The sequence below is a fragment of the Astyanax mexicanus genome, chromosome 6, assembly GCF_023375975.1.
Source record: "Astyanax mexicanus isolate ESR-SI-001 chromosome 6, AstMex3_surface, whole genome shotgun sequence".
NCBI classification, from domain to species: Eukaryota; Metazoa; Chordata; class Actinopteri; order Characiformes; family Acestrorhamphidae; genus Astyanax; species Astyanax mexicanus.
In genome coordinates this window covers 53285204-53310298 of record NC_064413.1, presented here as the reverse complement: position 1 = coordinate 53310298, position 25095 = coordinate 53285204, and the positions used below count along the sequence as shown (strand labels likewise).

Sequence of the window (25095 nt, the reverse complement as noted above, 5' to 3'; positions counted from 1 at the left end):
AGCTCTGCCACTATGAGCTGGAGGTCGCAGGTTCGAACCCCCACTCATGCAGCTTTGCCATCAAGCTGCCGGTGCTCAGAGGGAGCACAATTGGCTCTGCTCCCTCTGGGGTGGGTAGATGGCGCTCTCTCCCCATCACACTTAAGGTGGCGCCGGGCGGCACGAGGCGTCTGTGAGCGGACGAATCGGAACCTAGCCGCTGTGCGAACCTAGCCGCTCCGAGCGCGCTAGCTGCTCAGGCAGTGATTCATCAGCAGCAGCTCAAAAAAAGGGGTGATTGACTTCACACGTGTCAGAGGAGGTGTGTGCTCATCCGCATCCTCCAAGGGTCACGGGCGTCACCGGTGATGGGGACGCACAAAGGGGTGGGATATCCAAAATTGGGAGAAAATGGGGAAAATCAGAAATAAAATTATATATATATATAAAAAAAAAAAATTCAAATCCCACCGTTCTAATCACTTCAGGAGATGGCCTGAGACAAATTTAAAACAGATACTAATCAGACCACTTAACCAATTTCAGAAAAGACGGTCTGAGACACATTTAAAACAGATACAAATCTGATCACTCAAACCACTTCAGGAAATGGGCTGAGATGCATTTAAAAAAAAGATACAAATCTATTTACACAAACCACTTCAGGAGGTGGTCTGAGACACATTTTAAAAAGTTTAAATCTGATCATTCAAACGAATAAAGAAGGTGGTCTGAGATGCATTTAAAACAGATACAAATCCAAATTCTCAAACCACTTCAGGAGGTGGTCTGAGACACATTTGAAAAGGATACAAATCCCATAACTCAAACTAATTCAAGATGTTGTCTGAGACACATTTAAAACAGATACAAATCTGTTCACTCAAACAATTTCAGGAGATGGGCTGAGAAGCATTTAAAACTGATACAGATCCGTTAACTCAAACCAATTAAAAAGGTGGTCTGAGATAGAGGTGAAACGATTACTCGAGTAAATCGAGTAACTCGATGCACAAAATTGATCGATTCATTTTCTGTGCCTCGAGTAATCGTTTATTTAATTAATAAACTCAGCGCGAGGTATTTTCGCGACTTTTATTTTGACAACACGCTCAGCGTTACATCACCCTCACCAGGGAACAAGGAGGCGGAGGTTTGAGCAGCGGCAAAAATGGAAGCGGCGAGAGAAAACAGCGATTTTAAAGGAATAAAAGCATTTTATGTTCGAACTGTGACCTGTACTCGGTGCAGTGCCAAAACAGCGCGTTTTAATGCTGCACCATCTGAGCCGAGGACACCCGAGATGCGAGGACGCAGAGAGAGCAGATAAAATATAACTTATAAAAAAAAATCTATAAGATTAACATTAATGTGAATTAATAACAAAACGACAGCGCTTTGCAGTGTGAATTAATAGAAGCACTGTCTATAATGTGTGGTTAGTTTATTAGAACAGAGACAAGTTCATACGTGCTTTATGTAAACAGTAAACACAGCGCTGTGGAGTTCTGAATATAAACAATAAAAATTTTAAAAGTTAGCGAAACTGAAGTTACTTTGGCTGGAAACTAAATGCTTGATTTCTTCATCTAAGAGTACATTTGGCCGGTGAGACAAAAACTCTATGAACACTGTGTTGTTCATATAAGGAAGTGTGTCTCTTATTTATTGGATAAAATATTAATTACCACTAGTGTCTAATGTGCCCCAATGTAATAGGTGTCAATCTTAGTGTTCATAAATGCACGGCCATGAACTTATTATTAGAGTTATTAGTCTTAGTGATGTAATTAGACCCAAGTAGTCCAACATATAAATAAGCAACATTTGTAATACTTGTGTATCACAATTATTCCACAGGTCCTGATATATTTTGGAGAAGCGGCTTGGTGGTAAAAGAATGCAGCACACTGATCCAACTCTGGCAGAACTGTCAACATCTCTGCTGTTCAGAAGCTAAGATGCACAACACAAAGACAATGTTTATGCCTTTTTTATTGATTTATACCCTATATTTATACCCTATAAATGTATTTTTTTATTGTGGTATTTATTTATTTATTTATTTATTGTGTTTTATTTATTTGTATTTGCAATTTGGAAATGTATGTTGTGAATTTAAAAATATAACATCTAAAAAAGGAAACCAATTGGTCATTCATTATCGAGTAAAATGCCTTTTTAATTGCTCTTTAACAAAAAAAATGTTTTATCCGATTACTCGATTAATCTAATTGTTTTTTCAGTAGAGTACCCGATTACAAAAATAATCGATAGCTGCAGCCCTAGTCTGAGACATATTTAAGACAAATATTAATCTGATTTCTAAACCCGCTTCATGAGACAGTCTAAGACGCCTTTAAAACTGATACAAATCCCACCACTCAAACCAATTAAGAAGGCGGTCTGAGACACATTTAAAGCAGATTTAAATCCATTCACTTAAACTACTTTAGGAGGGGGTCTGAGACACATTCAATCCCATCACTTACACCATTCCAGGAGGTGGTCTGAGGCTAGTTTAAAACAGATACAAATTAATCTACTTTCAAATCAGTGTTTTTAAAAAAAAAATTTTTTTATTGTATCCTAAGTTAATAAAAAGTAATCGTAATTACATTCAGATAAATTACATTCTGAGTATAAATTAATAATATTCTTATTTTTTTTCTGAGAAAAATGGTGTCCACGTATGAGGACTTTAGTTTTATATTTAGATAGAACACAATAAAGTCGCAAGTAGTAATGATGAGCAAAATATTTATTCTGTGCAAAACAAGCGTAGAAACAATAATTGTGCCTCTTTGATCAATAGGGCTCACTTGAAGTGCTGCTTCAACACGAAGACATACCAGTAAAAGTTATGAGTAAAGTAAAAAAAACAAAAAAAAAAAAACATTTACCGTATTTATTGTTCATTTGAATTGATTTAATTTAACTGAATTGACAGTATAATGGCCTCATAAAAGGGCACCAGGCCCTTGTAGAGCAAAATGTAGTGTTGTTTTAGTCTAGACAACCCAAATTGTGATGTCCACATATGTGGACGCCAGGTCTTAGTATGTTAAAATATTTATTTTCTACCATGTAAGCTTGATTGGTCTACAGCACCCTGTTAAAGGTCTATTTTAATTCAACTTAACTGCTTTAGTGTACAAACCTAAATAATTGAAGGCACACACATTTCTAGTAAAGTCAATTACTCTGGGTTAAGAGTGTAGACAGACAGGAGAGAAAGGAAAGAAAGAAAAGTGAGAGATAAACAGAGAGAGAGAGAGATAAAGTTATAGATAGATAGATAGATAGATAGAGAGAGGGCAGGTTGCCAGGCTCAGAATAAAGGCAGTGACCCGGCAGAGGGATTATGAGGCGGAGGCTTTACGCACCTTCAGCTGTGGAGAGAGAGCCGCACGCAGGCAGGGCGGCAGAGCCAGAGGAGAGCAGCGATTCGCCGGGGCGCTAATGCTAATGCTAACGCTAACGCTAGCTAACGGTATCTCTGCCAGCATTGTGACCCTCAACACTTCAGCTGACTATAACATCAGCTCAGTTTAAGAGTAGAGTCAGCATAGGGCTGCAGGTGTGTGTGTGTGTGAGAGGGTGTGTGTGAGAGTGTGTGTGTGTAAGAGTGTGTGTGTGTGTTTGCAGAACTGTAGCTCAGTCAAAAGTGAGAGTGTGTGAGCAGGAGAAGGGACTTTCACCAGTGTATTTACCTGAGGTGTCAGGTTACACCTGCAGTGCACCTTTCTCCTCTTGCCCGCCTTCCTGCACCACGCCCACCTCCCTCATGCTCTCTTCTCTCTCTCTCTCTTTCTCTCTCTCTCTCTCTCTTTTTACAAATATTTATTTTTTCCTACATTATAAATGAATACTGAAGTGATTCAAACTATGAAGGAACACATAAGGAATTATGTAGTAACTTAAAAGTGTTAAACAAACCAAAATACTCTGATGAACTTATCCTGTGCAACAATGGAAACTCTCGCTCTTTCCTTCCTCAGGCGGTCCTGATGAGTGCCAGTTCCATCATAACGTTTTTGAATTGTTTTTGGATTGACCTTCATTTGTTAAATTCAGTTAAATTGAGTTCTAAACAGCTAAGGAGTGTATTTTTAACTCATTCATATTTAAATGGTGTTTTTTGAATAGTGTAAACCAAAATAAACCTAATAAATACAGCCCAACTCCACAGAGATTTATTAGACTCCTCCCAATTAAACTCATAATTTGCATAATTTCTTAATCCTAATTTACTATCAATGTGAAGTACTGTCTTGCCCACCAGGGTTAGGTTTTCCATTAGGTTTTCCATTATATTTTATACAGTATATTGGTTGTTTGCCTAGCCAACTTATTGTCGGCTATAAGAGCAAGTTACCCTCTTCTGTACTGTAAATTGTGACAAAGTGCTGGCAATGCACTGAAAACTGGAATGCAGGATTAAAGTTCCCATGCAACAGAAAAACACACTGTTTTATCCTGTATTAGGAACCAAAAAACACAAGCTACCCTGCCCTGAACAATAATTCAACAATAAACAGTCATAGCAATTAACTAATCTCTTTCTAATTCATTTATTATACTCTTTTCCGTGTTTGCACAACAATTTAGGGAGTTAAACAGTAACCTTAACTCTAAGGTGTTAAATTTTTCACTATTTTAAAAGGGTGTGGAAGTTATATGAACCCAGGGAAATAGTTTAAATCAATTCTGTGGGAGTTCTGTGTAGTTCTTAGAACATTACTCAAATATTCACTATTCACTGTATACCTGTAACTCTACCTCTTCACTACTTTACTTTAACTGATGCTCTCAAACACTTTATTAAGAGACAAGAAATTCAAGTAATTAACTCTTGATGAGTTCAGCACAGCTGTTAACTTAAAGCCTGAATTCCAGGTGACTCTACCTTATAAAGCTGACTGAGAAAATCCAGCAGAGATGTGCAAAACTGTCTAATCTAAACCAGAGGTGCTACTTTAAAGAAAATAAAATATAAAACATATTCTGGTTTGTTAAAAAAATAAATAATTTAATACGTTTTTATATTTATAGTTTGGATGACTTTAGTATTAATCTACAATGTAAATCTTAAAATAATGAAAAATTAATGAATTTAAGGTATGTCCAAACTTTTGACTGGCACTGTATATATAAAGTATATATGGTCTATACAGACAGTGTACCTCATTTATATATATATATATATATATATATATATATATATATATATATATATATGGGTATGTATTATATATATATATATATATATATATATATATATATATATATATATATATATATGGGTATGTATGTATTATGTATGTATTATATATATATATATGTATTATATACATATATATATATAATACATACCCAAATAATTATTGTACTTGTTAGAACTCTTAAAAAATTATCTGGTTCTTTACTTTAACTTTAAAAAGCTTCAGTCCCAGTTCATAATGAGTACCTGTAATAACTGTGTAGTTACACATTACCAATCCATGTAATAACTGTGTAACAACTGGTGAAGTACGCATTGTTACACATTAATTACCATTGTACAAGTTATGTAATTGTACTTGTCAGCACTTATTTTGACTTGTGTTTACTAGACCATAGAGTGTGTGTGAATTTGCAGATGTGAAAGTGTGTATTATATTATAAATATACAGGCGTTTATTGAGTACCGTTATCAGACGGTAATGCACTGTAACCGAAGCTCTCCATGTATTACCACATTACCACATACAGATAACCTATCAATGATGCAGCGCTTACAAGCCAAACAACACAGCTACAAACAGAGCAGCAATAGAACTATTTTAACTCACAGAGTTTTTATAACCAAACAGATCCTATTTTTTCAGCTTCTTTAACTTTTCTCTTTAATTTTTTTAATTAACAGCGACCAAAGCTACTTCTTACTTGCGAAGTGCAATTAAAACACGGTTCTTTAAAGCACATTCCAAAACTGCATGCCAGAGAACCCAGAGAAGATGCAGGTAAACAAACAGTAAGAGGAGAGAAGCTCCTTACCAGAGCAGTGATGTCCCTGGAGAACTGGAGGCAGAGCGGAGCGAGAGAAAGAGAGAAAGAGAGAGAGAGAGAGAGAGAGGAAAGAGAAGGAGAGAGGCAGAGAGAGGAGTGGTGAGAGAGGACAGGAGGAAGAGATCAGCACACACACACACACACACACACACACACTCAAACTGCTTCCATTCTAGTGCAGGATAAGGCAGGTTATAAATACACACCTCTGCTGAGTCTGTACGTACCTGTGTGTGTGTGTGTGTGTGTGTGTGTGTTTGTGAGACACAGAGAGAGAGAGAGAGTTTATCATCCTCTGCTGCAGTAACAGCCTCTACTCTTCTAAGAAAGCTTCAAACTAGATGCGGAAACATTGCTGTGAGAAAGATTTGATGGTATTCAGCCACAGAAGAGCATCAGTCAGAGCTTTTCTATGAAGAAGATTATACAAGATGTTTGTGTATAACTGAACACCTGTGTCACCTTAACGCGGTTACACTCAATTACAAAATAATAATCTTATGAGTTATCAGTAGTATTATTATATTATATTATATTATATTATATTAGTTGAAGGAGGAGGATGAGGAGTAGTAATAACACCAGGAGTAGTTGTGGTAGAAGTACAGGCAGTGTAAGTAGGTATAGGCACAGTAGCAGTAGTAGTAATAGTAGTAGTAGCAGCATAGCAATTGTACTAGCAGTGTAATTAAAAGTAGAGACAGTATCAGCAGAAAGAAAACAGAGTAGCAGTAGCAGTAATTAAAGTAGAATAGTAGCATAGTAGTAGTTCTAGTTGTGTAAGTAGGGGTAAGAAAAGTAGCAGTAGTAGTAGCAATGGCAGTAGGAGTATTAGTATTATTAGTCATAGCATAGTAGTATCATTAGCATAGTAGTAGTAGTAGTAGAAGCAGCAGCATAATAGTAGTACTAGCAGTGAAAGTAGGAGTAGGCAAAGTAGCATTAGAAAGAGTATTATTATTAGTAGTAGCAGCAGTAGCAGTACAAGCAGTAGTAGCAGTACTCATAATAGTAGTAATAGCAGCATTGTAGTACTAGTAGCATAATAGTAGTACTAGCAGTGTATGTAAGAGTACACACATTAGCAGTATTAGAGTATTATCAAGAGTATTATTTTTAGTAACTAGGAGTAGTAGCAGTGGTAGCAAATGAAGTAGACAACAGAGAATAAGTAGGAGAGGTAATAGTAGTACTAGCAGATAAAGTAGAAGTAGGCACAATAGAAGTATAAAAAGTATTATTATTATTATTATTATTATTATTAGTAGTAGTAGTAGTAGTAGTAGTAGTAGTAGTAGTAGTAGTATTTGATGCTCGCATCAAATGCAAAACTCTTACAATCGCCTACAAGGTGATGACAGAACAGGCTCCTTCCTACCTGCACTCACTTCTGAAGGCTTACGCTACCTCCCGGCCGCTGCGCTCCTCCAATGAACGTCGCCTCGCTTTACCAAACAAACATTCACACAAAGCAATCCAGACTGTTCTCATACAGAGTTCCCCAATGGTGGAACAAACTACCTTCTACTACCAGATCAGGAGAATCTCTCGCTATCTTTAAGAGACTCCTGAAGACAGAGCTCTTCAAAGAGCTCTTACTCTCCTAACACCTCTAACTAACTACATTCTACTACCAGATCAGGAGAATCTCTCACTATCTTTAATAAACTCCTGAAGACAGAGCTCTTCAAAGAGCACTTACTCTCCTAACACCTCTAACTAACTACCTTCTACTACCAGATCAGGAGAATCTCTCACTATCTTTAATAAACTCCTGAAGACAGAGCTCTTCAAAGAGCACTTACTCTCCTAACACCTCTTATACACTAACTACTTCTAACCTCATTTCCTTCTTCCCCTCCTTCACTTCTCTATCCCTTTATTTCCCTTCGACCTCCTTTGAGCCCTATCTAAAATGGTTTATCTTAATTCCTATTACTTTTGTACTTCATTATTGTAAGTCGCTTTGGACAAAAGCGTCTGCCAAATGTAATGTAATGTAATGTAATGTAGTAGTAGTAGTAGTAGTAGTAGTAGTAACAATAGTAGGAATAGTAGTAATAGCAGCACAGCAGTTGTACTAGCAGTGTAATTAAAAGTAAGGACAGTAGAAGTAGAAGGAAAACAGAGTAGTAGTAGGAGTAATAGTAGTAGTAGCGTAGTAGTAATTCTACTGGTGTAAGTATGGGTAGGCGCAGCAGCATCAGCAGCAGTAGTAGCAGCAGCAGCAGTAGCATAGCACAATAATACTAATAGTATTAATAGTAGTAGCAATATTACTAAGAAGAGTAGTAGCACTGGTAGGAAGTGAAGTAGAAAACAGAGTATAAGGAGGAGCAGTAGTAGTGGTACTAGCAGTGTAAGTAGGAGTAGGCACAGTAGCAGGAGGAGTATTAAGATTATTATTAGTTGTAGCATAGGTGTATTAGTAGCATTGTAGTACAAGTAGTTTAATAGTAGTACTAGCAGTGAAAAGTAAGAGTAGGCACATTAGCAGTAGAAGGAACATTAGTAGTAGTAACATCATTACTAAGAGGAGTAGTAGCAGTGGTAGGAAGTAAAAAACAGTAGTAGTTAGAGTGGAAGTAGTAGCATAGTAGTTCTAGCGGTGAAAAGTAGGAGTAGGCACAGTAGCAGCAGGATAATTAATATTATTACTAGACATAGCATAGTAGTATTAGTAGCATAGTAGTATTAAAAGTAATATCAGTACTATTGTAGTATGTACAACTAGGCAAAGTGCACTCCATGGAACTAGGAGTATTATTATTATTATTAATCATAGCATATTAATATTAGTAGCATAGTAATAGTAATAGTAGCAGCATAGTAGCAGCACTAGCAGTAAAAGAAGGAGTAGGCACAGTAGCATTAGAAAGAGTATTATTATTATTAGTAATAGTTGTAGTAGCATAGTAGTAATTCTAGTGGTGTAAGTAGGAGTAGGCACAGCAGCAGCAGCAGTAGTAGTAGTAGTAGTAGCAGCAGCAGCAGCAGCACTGTAGCACCTGTAGCTACTAGTAGCACAGTAATACTAATAGTATTATTAGTACTAGCAATATTACTAAGAAGAGTAGTAGCATCGGTAGGAAGTGAAGTAGAATACAAAGTATAAGTAGGAGCAGTAGCAGTAGTAATAGTAGTAGTAGCGTTAGAAGTATTAAGATTTTTATAGCAGTAGTTTGAGTAGCCTAATAGTAGTACAAGCAGTGAAAAGTAAGAGTAGGCACATTAGCAGTAGAAGGAGCATTAGTAGTAGTAGTAGTAGTAGCAACATTACTAAGAGGAGTAGTAGCAGTGGTAGGAAGTGAAGTAAAAGTAGTAGTTAGAGTAGAAGTAGTAGCATAGTAGTACTAGCAGTGAAAAGTAGGAGTAGGCACAGTAGCAGCAGGAGAATTAATAGTATAGATGTACTAGATGTAGCATAGCAGCATTAGTAGTAATGTACAAGTAGGCAAAGTGGTACTAGGAGTATTGATATTCATCATAGCATGTTATTATTAGTAGCATAGTAATAGTAGTAATAGTAGCAGCATAACAGTAGCACTAGCAATAAAAGATAGGAGTAGGCACAGTAGCATTAGAAAGAGTATTAGTAGTAGTAGCAGCAGTAGTAGTAGTACAAGAAGTAGTAACAGTAGTAGGAATACGTGCATCAAGTAATAGCAGTAAGAATAGCAGTAGTATCAGAAGAAAGCAGTAGCAGTAGTTTTTTTTTTTTTACTATTACTATACTGTTACTATTATTAGTAGCAGTAATATTAGTAAGAATAGCAAATTAAATAGAATAAATAGAATAAAATGAAAGGTTTCTCCTGAAATAATCTTTTTACAGCTTTAAACCTTCTTTTATTAAATTAATATGTTAAATAAAACAATACTATCTAATAAAAAAGTAAAATAATATATATATATATAATAAAAATGAGCTTAAATCAATTAATTTTAACGTAGCATGGCCAGTGTAGGCCAGCTGTAGTAGAACGGCCCACATTGCACAGTCCTTTTCCAGCATACAATAAATACATTAGTAAGAATTGGCTTGAAATATCGGCCAAATCAGCCAATAAAGATGATTCTATTAAAAAAAAAATATATATTATTATTATTATTAATAAAAGAAAACACACAGAATGGATTGAAAGCAGGAGGGAAACTAAAGCTGAGAAAAGTAAAGGAAACCCACCAGCTGTAAAATGTCTTCATCTTTTGGCATCACACACAGCTCCAGAGACGCATCACTAAAACACATAAAAAACATATAAAAAATGTTATATACATTCATAATACACACACACACACAATTTTATTACTCAAATAAATCTATTCACTGTATACCTGTAACTCTACCTCTTCACTACTTTACTTTAACTGATGCTCTCAAACACTTTTTATTAAGAGACAAGAAATTCAAGTGATTAACTCTTGATGAGTTCAGCAGCACAGCTGTTAACTGAAAGCCTGAATTCCAGGTGACTCTACCTCATAAAGCTGACTGAGAAAATCCAGCAGAGAAGAGCAAAACTGTCTAATCTAGTCTATTTCCTCCAAAATAAAAGGCAAGAATAGGAAGTTTCTCCAACTTTTTTCTTATAATCTATTATAAAATATTATGTGATTTCTCTCCAATTAGAAGGCCAATTACCCCAACCACAGTGAGAAGGGAAAGCACGGCACCTAGAGCATGACCAACTCTGCTCTCTCGGACTCTGGCTGCTGATGGAGAAGCAGCATGCCCCTCGTATCAGGCCCTTATTTGTCCCACTTTGTTCTGTCTACTAATCTGTCTACAAATCATTCCAATGATAATCATTCCACTTTTATGCAATCGGATTTGCTAAAAAGAAGAGGTGTCCATAAACACTTTGACAGAGGCATAAGGTTATCCAAAAGCAGTGTGTAAGACTGGTGGAGGAGAACATGCATGAAAACTGTGATTAAAAACCAGGGTTATTCCACCAAATATTGATTTCTGAACTCTTAAAACTTGTTGAGGTTTGAAAGCTCTACATCTTTTTTATTTGTTATTTCAGCCATTCTTTATTTTTTCTTGCAAATAAATGCTTTAAATGACAATATTTTATTTGGAATTTGGGAAAAATGTTGTCCGTAGTTTATAGAATAAATCAATGTTCAATTTACTCAAACATAAACCCATAAATAGCAAAATCCAGAGCTGTATTTGATGGACTGGGTTGGAATCCAATTTCATAAACATGTTTTTTAACTTTTAATCAGTCTCGCTTCATAATGAAACTTTTAGCAGCTCCACAGAAGACTGCAGCTTTAAACACAAATGTAAACTCTCTCCGGGTAAACGGACCCAGTCCCAGCACTGCTTATTATGTATTTGATAAGAAGATAAGAGAGATTAGAGAGATATGAGAGATATGAGAGGTCCAGCATCCTGTCGTCTGATAAATTTAGCTCGAGTTTTGGGGAAGTGGAGATAAGATTCAGGGTTAAGGACCCACATCTTCCACTTCACTCCAGTTCTGTGATTATTTACCCTGATAACATTAAACACTCTATACAGGTGATTCATACTGATAACAGCTACATTACTGCTGAGAAATAGAGCACAGAGAGAGAGATAAAGAGAATGGGGGCAGACAGCATGAAAGAAATGAAGAATAAAAGAAAGAAAGAAGTTTCAGAAAGTTTAAATTTTTTTATGTACCTGTTCTGGATCAAGGCGATCACTTGGGAATAGGTCTTTCCTATGATACTCTCTCCATTCACTTTCACTATCCGGTCCCCTGAGGAAGAGGAGGAGAGACAGGAGACAGAGGGGTCAGGTGAGGTAATGAAACTTAAAAACAGCAAATAGCTGCACTTTTCTGTCCAAAATTACAATAGAAAACATTTTAACCCTGATTTCCAGTTGTAGTGAGTCTATGTTGGTTGGTTCTAGGCTGCAGACTCTGGAGCAGTTAAAGCTGAGAGTCGGAGTGAAAGTTGTGTAGCGCATGATGAGCAGAGACTCGACTTTTACCCTAAAACAATGTATTAGAAACACAAAATTTTACATATTTAACTTTTTAAACACTATTTTCCATCAGCAACCAATGAAAACAGACCTTAAAAAGTAATTACAGCCTTTTTCCCCCAAATTTTAATTACAGACCAATAGAAATTCTTCAAAATTACCTAAAATAAACTCTTCTTAAGCCCTATCCGGGCAGAATTAGTTTCTCTTCTGTGATTTTATTCCCATCCAGAATGACCATGTATGTGTTTTTTTTTTTTTCTCAGATGTCCTCTGAGAAAATTACAGGCTGAATTATCTACTGTTTTTCTCTGAACTCTTTTCGTGGTCCTCCGGTAATTTTAGTCCGGTCTGGATCCACATCTCTGAGTTTCATCACCTCATGATTAATAAAATAGATATTTGTCCACTGCTGTGCACTGTAATTACACTTTGGGCGCGCGTTTCCACAGAGATCCACGTAAAACACAACAGCGAGTGGAAATGGAGGAGCTACTGAACGCCGTGATGGCATGTGACAGAGAAAGCCTAAAAACTCGCTGCTCCTCCTGTTTTGTTTTGTTTTTTGCACTGGAACTTACATAAGTATGTGGACACCTATTCTTTCAATTTTCATACAAAATGAAATGTATTTATTGGGAGTTTTTCCCACTTTTTAATATAGTTTATTTCATATAGTTACCCTGCCCACTCCCCAACAGCAGCGAATTAAAACAGACCTTAAAAAGTAATTACAAGTGTACAAGAAGGGTGCACAAACTTCTGCTTTCCATTCATTCCTATGGAAATAATCTTGTAACTCACAATCAAACTGAACAACCTGAAGCTGCAACAGCAGTCATTGGTTTTAATGTTATGGCTAATTGGTGCTATTACAGTAGCAGAACTCCCTATTCTAATTCTTAATGTTTTATTCCATATTTGTAATATGTACTGTTAAGTGTCATCATCTTAACTAATATAATATTATTAACTTTCTCTTCATAAAACAACTTTAAAAATTGAAAGAAACATTTAGAAATAAGTTATTCCATCTTCTACCATTTGTTTAATCATATTAAAATAATAAATAAGATTTTTTCTTTCCTACATTGTCTCATTTTTAAGATAACCCAGCACTAATGGTATCTAGTAAATCTTTATCCTCTGTCCACGCCACTGTAAACACCATACCAGCAGCAGCTTTGATGCTCATTATACCCATCTGCTTTACTTTTTGTCCAGTATTGCAGTATCTGTCCTCCATCTAGACATAGGTGTGCAGATTTACCTGTGCAGAGTCCAGCTCCGTGGGCGGGGCCTCCCTCCTTCACCTGCTTCACAAAGATGGTGTCCATCGGCTCTAGCCGGTTCCGCTGCCTCCCTGAAGAACACAGAGAACAGAGAACAGGGTCAGTCTCAGAACTGAATCTGTTTAAATCGTTCATTTATATCTATATTTATATATAGCAGCTATCGTAACGACGGGAAAAGTACACTTTATGCATCTAAAAACACGCAAAAAGGCATGTACTAATTTTCTTAATTAATCATGGAAAGAGAAACAGATACAGAACTACAATCTCTATTTATTATAGAACTACAGCGTGTCCGATATGATCAGTGGAGCTGATGTAACTGAAAGACAGGTGTAAGGAGAGTTGATTTGAGGCTTGTGCTCTCAATTGGCTAATTAGCTTTAGTATTCTCACCTAATGACTGTAAACACTCACTGCACACACACACACACACACACACAGCTCTTGTCTAATAGAATGACAACACTCAGTAAGTGCAGTAATGCTGTGTGCTGTGTGTGTCTCCCTCTGTTGGAAAGTTAAAGCACTGCAGTGTATTCGGTCCTGTTTGTGTACAGGATGATGTAACACTACTAATCACAGTCACACAAACACTGTCTGGCCAAAAAAAAAAGTCTTCACCTGTATTTAAATAAGTAAATGAAAAAGAATTACTGAGGTCATGCCTATTGTACAATTATTACCATTAAAAAAAAAACATATACACACTATGTACCAGATAACGTTTCGACCAAGGACCAATATGTTTAAAAAAACATATTTTAGCCTACCAGAAAAAAAAGTCAAAAGTGTAAAGTGATAACATTTTAAGAGAAAAGTAGATTATTAACTTGGGCAGCTAGTTTCAGATGCTCGGAGGGAAAGGAGCATTTCTGCTCATGATCTGTTACAGGGCTGCTGTGATTATCATCAGTTATCTACATTTATAACATGCTGCTTATTAATGCTTTAGTGTTACAGTTAGATAATACAAAAGTGCAGATTTTGCGAGGCCTAGCCTATATAGTGCTTCAGCACCCCTGCTGGTTTGCAGAAGTTTTCCGCTGCTCTATGTTTAGGAACGTAAATACAAACTATTTCAGTCATAAATAAAGGAAATAAACATTTTACTGATGCAGGATGACTGTCTCTGTGTTATATAAACCATATCAATAACAAATATACTGTGAAGCATGATATGCATGTAAAAGTTATGATCCAATGTGGAATTGTGTTTACTGACTTAGTTCCAACAGTACATTGTACAAATTAGGAAAGAGGAAATGAGAAAAAAAATGCCATAAAAATGTAAAATGAGGAAATAAAGATGAGTCCTGCTTTAAATGGCTCATATGAGTCCTGCTTTAACTCTCTAGCACTATATAAAATTTAAACAGCTGGTCTAAAATAATATTAAAACAATGTTTTAAGATGTTTATTTTAGTGGACAGTTTATAGTATAATTTTGATCAATGTGTTCATTTATTTCAATACTTTATTTATGTTTATGTAACATGTAGGACTTTAATATCATGTTATTACACTAAAAAGAGTTAACCTTTTCATAGAATTCTATAATTATACAGTATATATAACATACATAATTTGTAAGCCTAATTTACATTTATGGTAGAGTAAAAAGGCTGTTTGAACTACAAAATACTGTATTAATTAGGCTATTTCAAATATTTAAGTATTAAATATTATTATTTTAAATATTAACCACCCCAGTTTAGACCATAAAGTACATTAAAACAATTCGATCGACATAATCGTAAGGAGTAATGCTTTAATAGTCTCTTAGGACGGGGCTAGATGTTTTAGTACAGCTACTAGATCACATTTATAAAGAGCAAAATCTGATTACTACTGACATTCACTGCAGCTCTCGGCTGCTGCCGCTGCTCCCTGTGGTCTGATCTGATGTCGGGCTAATGGAGATGTACCGGTGAAGAGAGGAAATGGACGAATGGCTTATATTGTATTATCTATATGATTGAGTTACTCAGTAAAAAGCTTTGATCACACTTACTACTGAATATCCATTACACTGTTCATCTCACCACCTCAATACTACTCTAATTACATGGATTTCTCCTGTCTAGACTAAGCGTAAGGGAGCAGTTTTTGGATTTTAGGACATAACAGTACATTTTACTGCAATAACTTCTAAAATAATTGATAACAATTATTTTTTTTTAGAAAATAAATAGTAATTATTGGATTTAAATAGCAATAACAAGCAAATAAAATTCAAAACTTGATAAAAACCAATATTAAGAACCTCTAATCGACTTTATATTGCCAATGTCAATTATTTAGATCATTACTTTTCTTTAAATTACATTAGTACTTTCCTAAAAACATATTTTTCACATCTCTAGTCATGTAACAGCTCTGGAAAAAATAAAAAATAAAAACTTGAGTTTCTAAATCAGTTTCTTTGATTTTGCTATTTATAGGTTTATGTTTGAATAAAATTAAGATTGTTGTTTTATTCTATAAACTACAGACAACATTTCGCTCAAACTCTCAATAAAAATGTTGTCATTTACAGCATTTATTTGCAGAAAATGAGAAATCGCTGAAATAAAGATGAAAAAAAAAAGATGCAAAGCTTTCAGACCTCAAATAATGCAAAGAAAACAAGAACAGTTCATATTCATAAAGTTTAAAGAGTTCAGAAATCAATATTTGGTGGAATAAGCCTGGTGGTTTTTTAATCACATTGTTTTCATGTATCTTGGCATCATGTTCTCCTCCACCAGTCTTACACACTGCTTTTGGAAACTTTCAAGCAGTTCAGTTTGGTGGTTTGATGGCTTGTGATCATCAATCTTCCTCTTGATTATATTCTAGAGGTTTTCTACTTGGTAAAATCAAAGAAACTCATCATTTTTAAAGTGGTCTCTTATTTTTTCCAAAGCTGTACATGAACACTGATATGCCAAAAATCACAGGACAGCAAGGAATAACATGACCATGACTTTGTGACGCTGAAACAGCAGATTTCTACCAATAGATGTTTAGCAGGCATCACCAGCAGAGGGCGGACAGTGCATTACTCCAGCTCTGGATCAGGAAAAGCAGGTGAACATGCTTGGACTAAAAATCCCAGACATATAAACAATACAACCAATTATCTCTATCTACATGCATTTCTAGTGAAGGGAGAGTGCCAAAATAATAGAACACACTTACCACTCTCCAACATAAAAAGGAATCTGCCACCACCACAGCTACAGACAAACACTGTGCTCACTTAACTGTGTTCACCTACAGTCATATGAAAAATTTGGGCACCCCTATTTGCAAAAAGCATACCTCAGGCGACTCTGTTTGTGGCGTGCTTACAGAAATGGCTTCTTTCGTATCACTCTCCCATACAGCTTCTCCTTGTGCAAAGTGCGCTGTATTGTTAACCGATGCACAGTGACTCCATCTGCAGCAAGATGATGCTGCAGCTCTTTGGAGGTGGTCTGTGGATTGTCCTTGACTGTTCTCACCATTCTTCTTCTCTGCCTTTCTGATATTTTTCTTGGCCTGCCACTTCTGGGCTTAACAAGAACTGTCCCTGTGCTCTTCCATTTCCTTACTATGTTCCTCACAGTGGAAACTGACAGGTTAAATCTCTGAGACAACTTTTTGTATCCTTCCCCTGAACAACTATGTTGAACAGTCTTTGTTTTTAGATCATTTGAGAGTTGTTTTGATGAGCTCATGATGCCACTCTTCAGAGGAGATTCAAATAGGAGAACAACTTGCAATTGACCACCTTAAATACCTTTTCTCATGATTGGATACACCTGGCTATGAAGTTCAAAGCTCAATGAGGTTACCAAACCAATTTTGTGCTTCAGTGAGTCAGTAAAAAGTGGTTAGGAGTATTCAAATCAATAAAATGATAAGGGTCTAATTTTGGTTTAATGCATATTGCACATTTTCTGTTAGTACAATAAACCTCATTTCAATCCTGAAATATTACTGTGTCCATCAGTTATTATATATATCAAACTGAAATGGCTGTTGCAAACACCCAAATATTTACAACTAAACATTATTAAGATTAATAGGGGTGCCCAAACTTTTTCATATGACTGTAAATATCGCCATCTGCTGCTTTTAGGGTTGTCACGATACCAGAATTTTGACTTTGATACCGATACAAAATAGCATAACGATTCTCAATACCAAAACGATAATTCGAAGAAGAAGAAAAAAAACAATAAAATTGTCTGAACATGAAGTAATTTCTGCCAGGTAGGTTATACTGCTGTATCAGATTCTAAATCCAGATTTCTCATCTGTATATACAGGCACTTGGTCCATTCAGATGTATTGAGCTACAGATTGATCATATTTTCTGTGTGTCTGTGCAGCACAGATTTAATGGTAGCCTGACGGTTTGAACTTTAAGAGGTGGCAGTTAAGTTAAGTTCTAAATAAGGAAAATAAAGAGTGAGAAGAACATTTAGTAATGTTATGTTAATTCAAATATATATATATATCATTCTTTTCCATATTTAAATTCCTTTTAAATCTCATGTTCAGCTGTTTCTATCGTTTTTAAAGATGGAGGGCATGGCAGAAATAATCATCGACTAATCGGAAAAAAAAAATCATCTAACTAATGACTAGTCTACTACTAAAATAATCACTAAGTGCGGACCTAATACTTAAGCACACGTAAGTACAAATCGTGAGTACTTTTACTCAAGTCTGGATCTCTAGTACTTTATACATGTCTGATATCACAGTATGCCAAAACCAGAGGTGGAAAGTAATTAATTACTTTTACTCAAGTTACTGTAATTGAGTAAATTTGATGAGTAATTTGTAATTTTTAAAGTAGTTTTTAAAATAGGTAATTTTACTTTTACTCAAGTACATTTTGACACAAGTAATTTACTTTGCTACATTGGAAAACTCCCCGTTACTGAGTAAAAAATTAAATGCTGGGGAAAAAAAAACAATTGTCAGAATAAAAAATAAACAAATTGGGCGGATACGCCGGCGCACGGATGCTTGCGCGTGAAATAATGAGGCAATAAAGTCCTCACGCAATACAAAATCTGCCCAATCGGACAGAGCTGTCAGCTTTCAAAACTTCCACATCAAACCTGTGAAAGCATGTGGTGGTGAGTATTTTTATCATTAAACAATCTGCTTAAATGTTAAAAAAAAAAATGTAAATATCAGTTAAATCACAGCAATGGCAAGTTAAAGAATAATAATGAACTGTAAAACTATAAAAATACAGTTTATGGTCGCCTATATGACCAAAACTTTTTAACAGTAAATAAAAAAAAAATGGATCATAGAAACCTATACCACTAAAAATGTTTTATGGGGTGGTCTGAACAAATACTGCCTGAAAGATCCAAAATATTATGTGGAATAATAGTTAATTAAAAACTATTTAATTTATTATTTGTTTTTACTTTTTTGCATCAAATAAATAAAATGAACTATTTTTCCTCAAAGTACATTTTAAATTGAGTACTTTTTTTTACTTTTACTTGAGTAGAATTTTAGCAACGTAAAGGTACTTTTACTTAATTACAATTTTTCTGGCCAAAACTGGGCTTTACTTATAACTTTATGTAATAGTAGGGATTTAATTTATTGTTCTTTTATTATGTAAAAGTGATGGTTTGAGTTTGAAAAAGAAAAAAAGTCTGAATCATCCATCACAGATAACTCTATTCCAGCCTAACACAGGAACACAGATGTCCTGACTGACCCTCTCTCTCTCTATCTCTTTCTTTCTTTCTTTCTCTCTCTCTCTCTCTCTCTCTCTCTCTTTCTCACACACACACACAGCTGGCTGAGGTACAGTGGGCTGGGTCGGCTAGCTGTGAGTGTTTTGTGTTGGATAATGTTATTCTGCAGGGACTGGGTGGACACCCATTCTCTTTATTAGCCAGACAATTACACAACACCCAGGAATTCTCTCTGTCTCTCAAACACACACACACACACACACACACACACACACACACACACAGAAACACACACACACACACACACACACAGAAACACACAGAAACACACACACACACACACACACACAGTCACAAAACAACAGGCAGAAAGCTGAATGTAGACTCACACTCAGCACAAACTCATTTAGAGCCTATTTACAACTCACAGGATACGTCAATCAAACCAAGCACTCCAAGCTCCATCATGAGGAGACACAGCCAGCCGTTCATGTTTATCTGCTCCAGAGAGTCCTATTCTATTGGCAGTACCTCTCTACAAGGACTACCTCTCTAAGGGGCAAGCTGTGTGTGCATGCATTTGCAAATCTGTGTTGGCAATTAATGCAAGTTAAAGCAGCTGAATTCATCATGAAAAGGGAAGTCCACCAAAAAGAGTAAAAATTATATACCATATTTTTTACACTTTTTGGCGCTTTTTTACAGCTCTTTGGCTGTTCAGAAGTGAGTAATGTCAGCCTGTAGCCTGCTGCTAACCCAGGCTAGCACTGCTGGAGCAGCATTAGCATTAGCCGCTAACCACAGTGCTAGCTCTTTTGCTGGTCAGAGGTGAGTAGAGAGGCTACGTGGGACATCCCACTAGCTAATATCGTCCTGTCTTACCTGAACACTCAGGGTTCCTATCCAGTCATTGTTTTTAACATCACAGTTTGGTTCTTTTCAAAGATTCTTATGACTATTCTTCCATTTATTGTCCCTGCTTCAACACATCAACTTTTAAAAAGACTAAGAAATGGGACAACCATTCAAGAAGCTGATTCACCAAACATTCCTTGGCTATTCGCTAGCTTCCTGTCTACATTTGCTCAAACCATTTGCATCAAGGTATGCAAACAAACCAGAGTCTGTTTTAAACCAGAGCAAATAGTGCTAAGATAATGCAATGTAGGTCTGCATGATATTGGAAAAAATTGACAATGCAATATGTCCTTTTTAACGATATATATCGTGATATTAAACAATGCAGGGCATCCATGATGTCACCAGCCCAGCCCCCACCCCACCCGCGCTCTGTCTCGCCTCCTGACCGATCAAGAGCTGAGTCAGTGCCGAGCTCAACTCAAAACCCGAGGAAAACAGCAAAACAACAGTAATTTTCTAGGATTAAAAGTGTGAATTCAGCTGTAACTGGAAATATCTGCACTGCAAAACTGTGCTGGACTGAGGTGCACAGCTTTCCACACGTGCTCACATTTACAAGCACGTGCCCAACCATGTGGATGGAGGCCATGCGGTTACCTCGTGTTTACTGCTGCCCCTTCCCCTCGTGCTTCTCAGGCAGCAGCAGCCTGTCACTCACACAGACACAGAGACAGCGCTGTGTATCTACTTCTTGTGTCAAGAATCAAAACATTGCAACATGACAATGCTTAAAAGGTATATCGTGCAGCCCTAAAGCAATGGATATTATACTTTGTTTCTTTGGCTGCTTGTGCTGCCATCTTGTCAGTAATTCTAATAACCTTGATTTTGGAATGTACCTATAAAAAGTCTCAGTTCCTGCGCCTCTATCTCAGCAAGAATCAGATCACCCTACCCCGAGGCTTTAACACACAAAACAGAGGGTTAGGGCTAAGTGGTAGTGGCAAGGGGTTAAATGGGACTGAGCCAAAGGCATGGCGGCTGAACCATTACAGTACTGTGTGTTCCTCAGCCAACACAGAAACTCCGCCATGCTACGCTGCTCTCCGCTGACTGGCCTTCATCCTGCTTGTTGCCTAGCAACCACCAGACTTCCCTCCATTACCCGCATGTCCAATGACTGAGCAGCGTAACCCGCTGACTGTCATTAAAGGAACCGTTCACCCAGAACATTAATGGACCCAACAGTGGTACGGACATCGCTAGAGGTCACTGTCCACACTACGGATGGGGGGAATCACAGAGCGTCTCACGATACTATACTGTGGTTGGTGTGGTGCAGTGGATAACATCACAACATGCTAGTGAGCTATCACATCATGTGGAAGACTGGGGTTCAATTCCCAATCGCCCAGTCCTTGGGCAAGACTCCTAACACTACATATCATAAGATAATCCTCTATACAGCATCTGTGTTACTGAAGAGGATAAAATACCCCTAAATAAATATGCAAATTACAGGAATTATGGATTTATTGGTGTCAGTTTCACCGAATTTCACAAGCGATATTCTACACTGCCTGTTTACCCTATTTATCAAACAGACCCGGAGAGCGGGTTGTTTAGACATTAGCATAGCTAGTTAGCTAACTCTCCTGCTGTCCATTTTTCTCCGCCCTTCTTCGGCTCTTGGAGGTAGGCGGTCCCTCACAAACCCTGGAGATATCAGCCAATAGCATTCGCTGAGGGAGGTAACCGAGACCCCACCCTCAAACTGTCAAACTACCCCTTTCAACACTTGTGCGCAAAAGCCACACTCAAGCAAATAGAACAGCCGCAGGCAATACGCATAGCGCACGAGGATAACTGTGAATTCGAGGAAAAAAAAACAAAACACCCATAAGGTAGAAAAATGAAACACAACTGCGATTCACTATTTTTTTATGTTAAAACACGCAATGTGACACCATAAATGTCGATATTTAAAGCCACATATCGATAATGTAAGGAAAACTAAAACGATACAATATATTGCAATATCGAAATTTTATCCCACCCCTACTCTGGGAAGGACATAACCTAGATTTTACAACATTTCTGTGAAAATTTGGTTGCATACAGCCACACTACAGCATCATTAAGGCCACATTCTGACGTCTTATGCTGCATTTACACTGCTCCATCAACGTTTATGTTCTTACTCTAAAGGTGCTGGATGGAGCTCCATGAATCCACTGCTCCACAGCTCAACATCTGAAGGATTTATAATCCTCTAGTCCACATTTGGCCTTGGGCACGTTGACCTTAGGCCCAAAAGCAGCTGCTCCAGATCATTATATTGACATGGAGAAATGCTATTGGACAGCAGCGCATTAAAATGTTCTGCATTGTAGATTAATACTAAAGCAATTTAAACTATGAAGAAAAAATTCAAAGTAGCTCCTCTTGCTTAGATTAGTTTTATGAGGTAGAATCACCTGGAATTCAGGCTTTCAGTTAACAGCTGTGCTAGTGAAGAGGTAGAGTTACAGGTATACAGTGAATAGTGAATATTTGAATAATGTTCTAATCCATAATATAAGGTCAGTCAATCTGAAACATTTCAAGAACTTTAAAAGCATCCTCAAGGGCAGTCACCACAAAGACCGACAAAAATGTTATGATGGAACTGGCACTCATCAGGACCACCCCAGGAAAGGAAGAGTAAGAGTATCCTGTTGTACAGGATAAGTTCATCAGAGTTACCTGCCTTAGAATCTGCAATATCCCACATCTTATTTTAGTGTTCTTTAGCGTCAATGGGAAATGGCAAAAGTCATGGGACAGAGAGTACAAGCTGTGTCTGCATGAGTATACTGCAAAGAAGCCCAATCTATTAGTTATAAGGAGCGTTTGGATACTTTTGGACACACTGTGTGTGTGTGTGTGTGTGTGTGAGTAACCCTGTGTGTTCATGTGTATAATATAAATATAAAGATTTCTGCTTTGGATGACCTCCAACAATGACACACTCGCTCTGCCCTCTGTCATCTTTATCACGTTCATCATCATCATCGCCATCATTCTCACACAGAACGGTCACACACTGGCTCCAGATCAGAGAGAAACACGACCACGACCGCCCCATAGAGAGAGAGAGAGGATAGCAACAGAGGGATAGATTGTGGTGGAGGGGAAGTGACTCCTCTGCGGTGTGTGTGAGTGAGGAGTGTGTGTGAGGAGTGTGTTCCCGCTAAAGTGGTTTCTGCATCTGGCCAGTTATATACGTGTATATATATATAAATACACACACAATAGCAGATTAGCCACAATGGCTAATGGCTAACTCGCAATGCTAACTTTGCATCTGAGCTGAATTAATCACTTTTTTTAAATAACAGATGGATGTGTTTATGCTGGCTAGATTAGTAGGTTCTGATGTTTGAATGATATGTGAATTATAGCTATAGTTTACTTGGGTCCATAGTTATCACCCTATCATCCATGCAAAAAATGTTATTTTGACAAGCCTAACAATAACAGTAAAATACTTTTTCACACACATATAGGACAATAATCAATATTCAAAATATTTACCAAAATTAAATCCTCTGGAATATAAACAAGAGGAAGATGGATGATCACAAGCCATCAAACCACCAAACTGAACTGCTTGAATTTTTGCACCAGGAGTAAAGCAGCATAAAGTTATCCAAAAGCAGTGTGTAAGACTGGTGAAGGAGAACACGTCAAGATGCATAGAAAAAACTGTGATTAAAAACCAGGGTTATTCCACCAAATATTGTTTTCTGATCTCTTAAAAGTTTATGAATATAAACTTGTTTTCTTTGCATTATTTGAGGTCTGAAAGCTCTGCATCTTTTTTGTTATTTCATCCATTTTTCATTTTCTGTGAAAAATGCTCTAAATGAGAATATTTTTATTTGGAATTTGGGAGAAATGTTTTCTGTAGTTTATAGAATAAAACAACAATGTTCATTTTACTCAAACATAAACCTATAAATAGCAAAATCAGAGTAACTGATTCAGAAACTGAAGTGATCTCTTCATTTTTTCCAAAGTTGTCTATCATCCACAAATACAGGTTATGGTGACAGGCCTAGAAAGCTTTATAATTGTTATCAACTCCACACGGTGATTAACTGAGTGATTTATTATTTAGAGCACCTCAGGCCTGTCAATACTCTCCTTATCGAGCTGGTGAGGAGCTCAGATGAGCGTCTGTGTGTAAATCTGCCCAGTCTCGACCCTGAATCAACACAGAGTCAATATCCTGTGCTGGAGGAGAAGGATCTAGAGCTTTAACCTCATCAGAACGGGTCAGATCAGGACATGCTGCTCTGTTTTACCCTGTATTACAGCTCTGTGTGCTGTCTGACATACGACTGTGAGGAATATCAGACCAGTAAGACTCAGCTAAGCTACGTAAACAAAACGGTGATTTAAAAAAAAAAACATTTTCTTTTAAAGTCAAATGAGCACTGGATGTTAATCTACACAGATTTCTCTACTGAAAACTGTTTATTTGAGTGAGTAAAGCACTTCCGTTTGTTTACAGTAAGCTTAGATTTCCAGATTTCCACTAAGGCTGGGTGCAGCAGCATTAGCATTAGCAGCTAACCACTAAAAAAAGCAGCAGTTAGTGGCTAATGCCACCCGACAGCTCTACACTAAGGAACCCTGAGTGTTCCAGTTAGCCAGGGTGATATTAGCTAGCGTTTTTTTCCTACATAGCTTGTTTTAACAAGGTAAAAACGCAGGCTGTAGGCCAATAATTCTCACCTCTGAATGGCGAAAGACCTAGCACTTAGCGTGGTTAGCAGGTAATGCTAATGCTGCTCCAACAGTGCTAGCCAGGGTTAGCAGCAGACTACAGGCCGATAAGACTCACCTCTGAATGGCGAAAGACCTAGCGCTTAGCAGGCAATGCTAATGCTTGTCCAGCAGTGCTAGCCAGGGTTAGCAGCAGGCTACAGGCCGATAAGACTCACCTCTGAAAGGCCAAAGAGCTAGTGCTTAGCAGCTAATGCTAATGATGCTCCAGCAATGCTAGCCAGGGTTAGCAGCAGGCTGTAGGCCAATAATTCTCACCTTTGAATGGCGAAAGTACTAGCGCTAAGTGTGGTTAGCAGGTAATGCTAATGCTGCTCCAGCAGTGGTAGCAGGGGTTAGCAGCAGGCCAATAAGACTCACCTCTGAAAGGCAAAAGAGTTAG

At 37.1% G+C, this 25095-nt stretch overlaps 1 protein-coding gene across 6 annotated transcripts in view; it reads right to left on the bottom strand.

Annotated features, from left to right (window-relative positions):
* LOC103034540 (rho GTPase-activating protein 21) overlaps positions 1–25095 on the bottom strand; it is a 197964-nt gene that overhangs the window by 54477 nt on the left and 118392 nt on the right. For 4 of the 6 annotated variants that reach the window (XM_049480866.1, XM_049480865.1, XM_049480861.1 and 1 more), the window contains 4 exons: positions 13290–13382; positions 11711–11789; positions 10217–10271; positions 6019–6042 (listed from right to left, as the gene is read on the bottom strand). In XM_049480866.1, coding sequence (XP_049336823.1) covers positions 6019–6042; positions 10217–10271; positions 11711–11789; positions 13290–13382 — 251 coding nt within the window. The remainder of the gene's footprint in view (positions 1–6018; positions 6043–10216; positions 10272–11710; positions 11790–13289; positions 13383–25095) is intronic. The other 2 variants (XM_049480867.1, XM_049480863.1) reach the window with 1 other exon arrangement.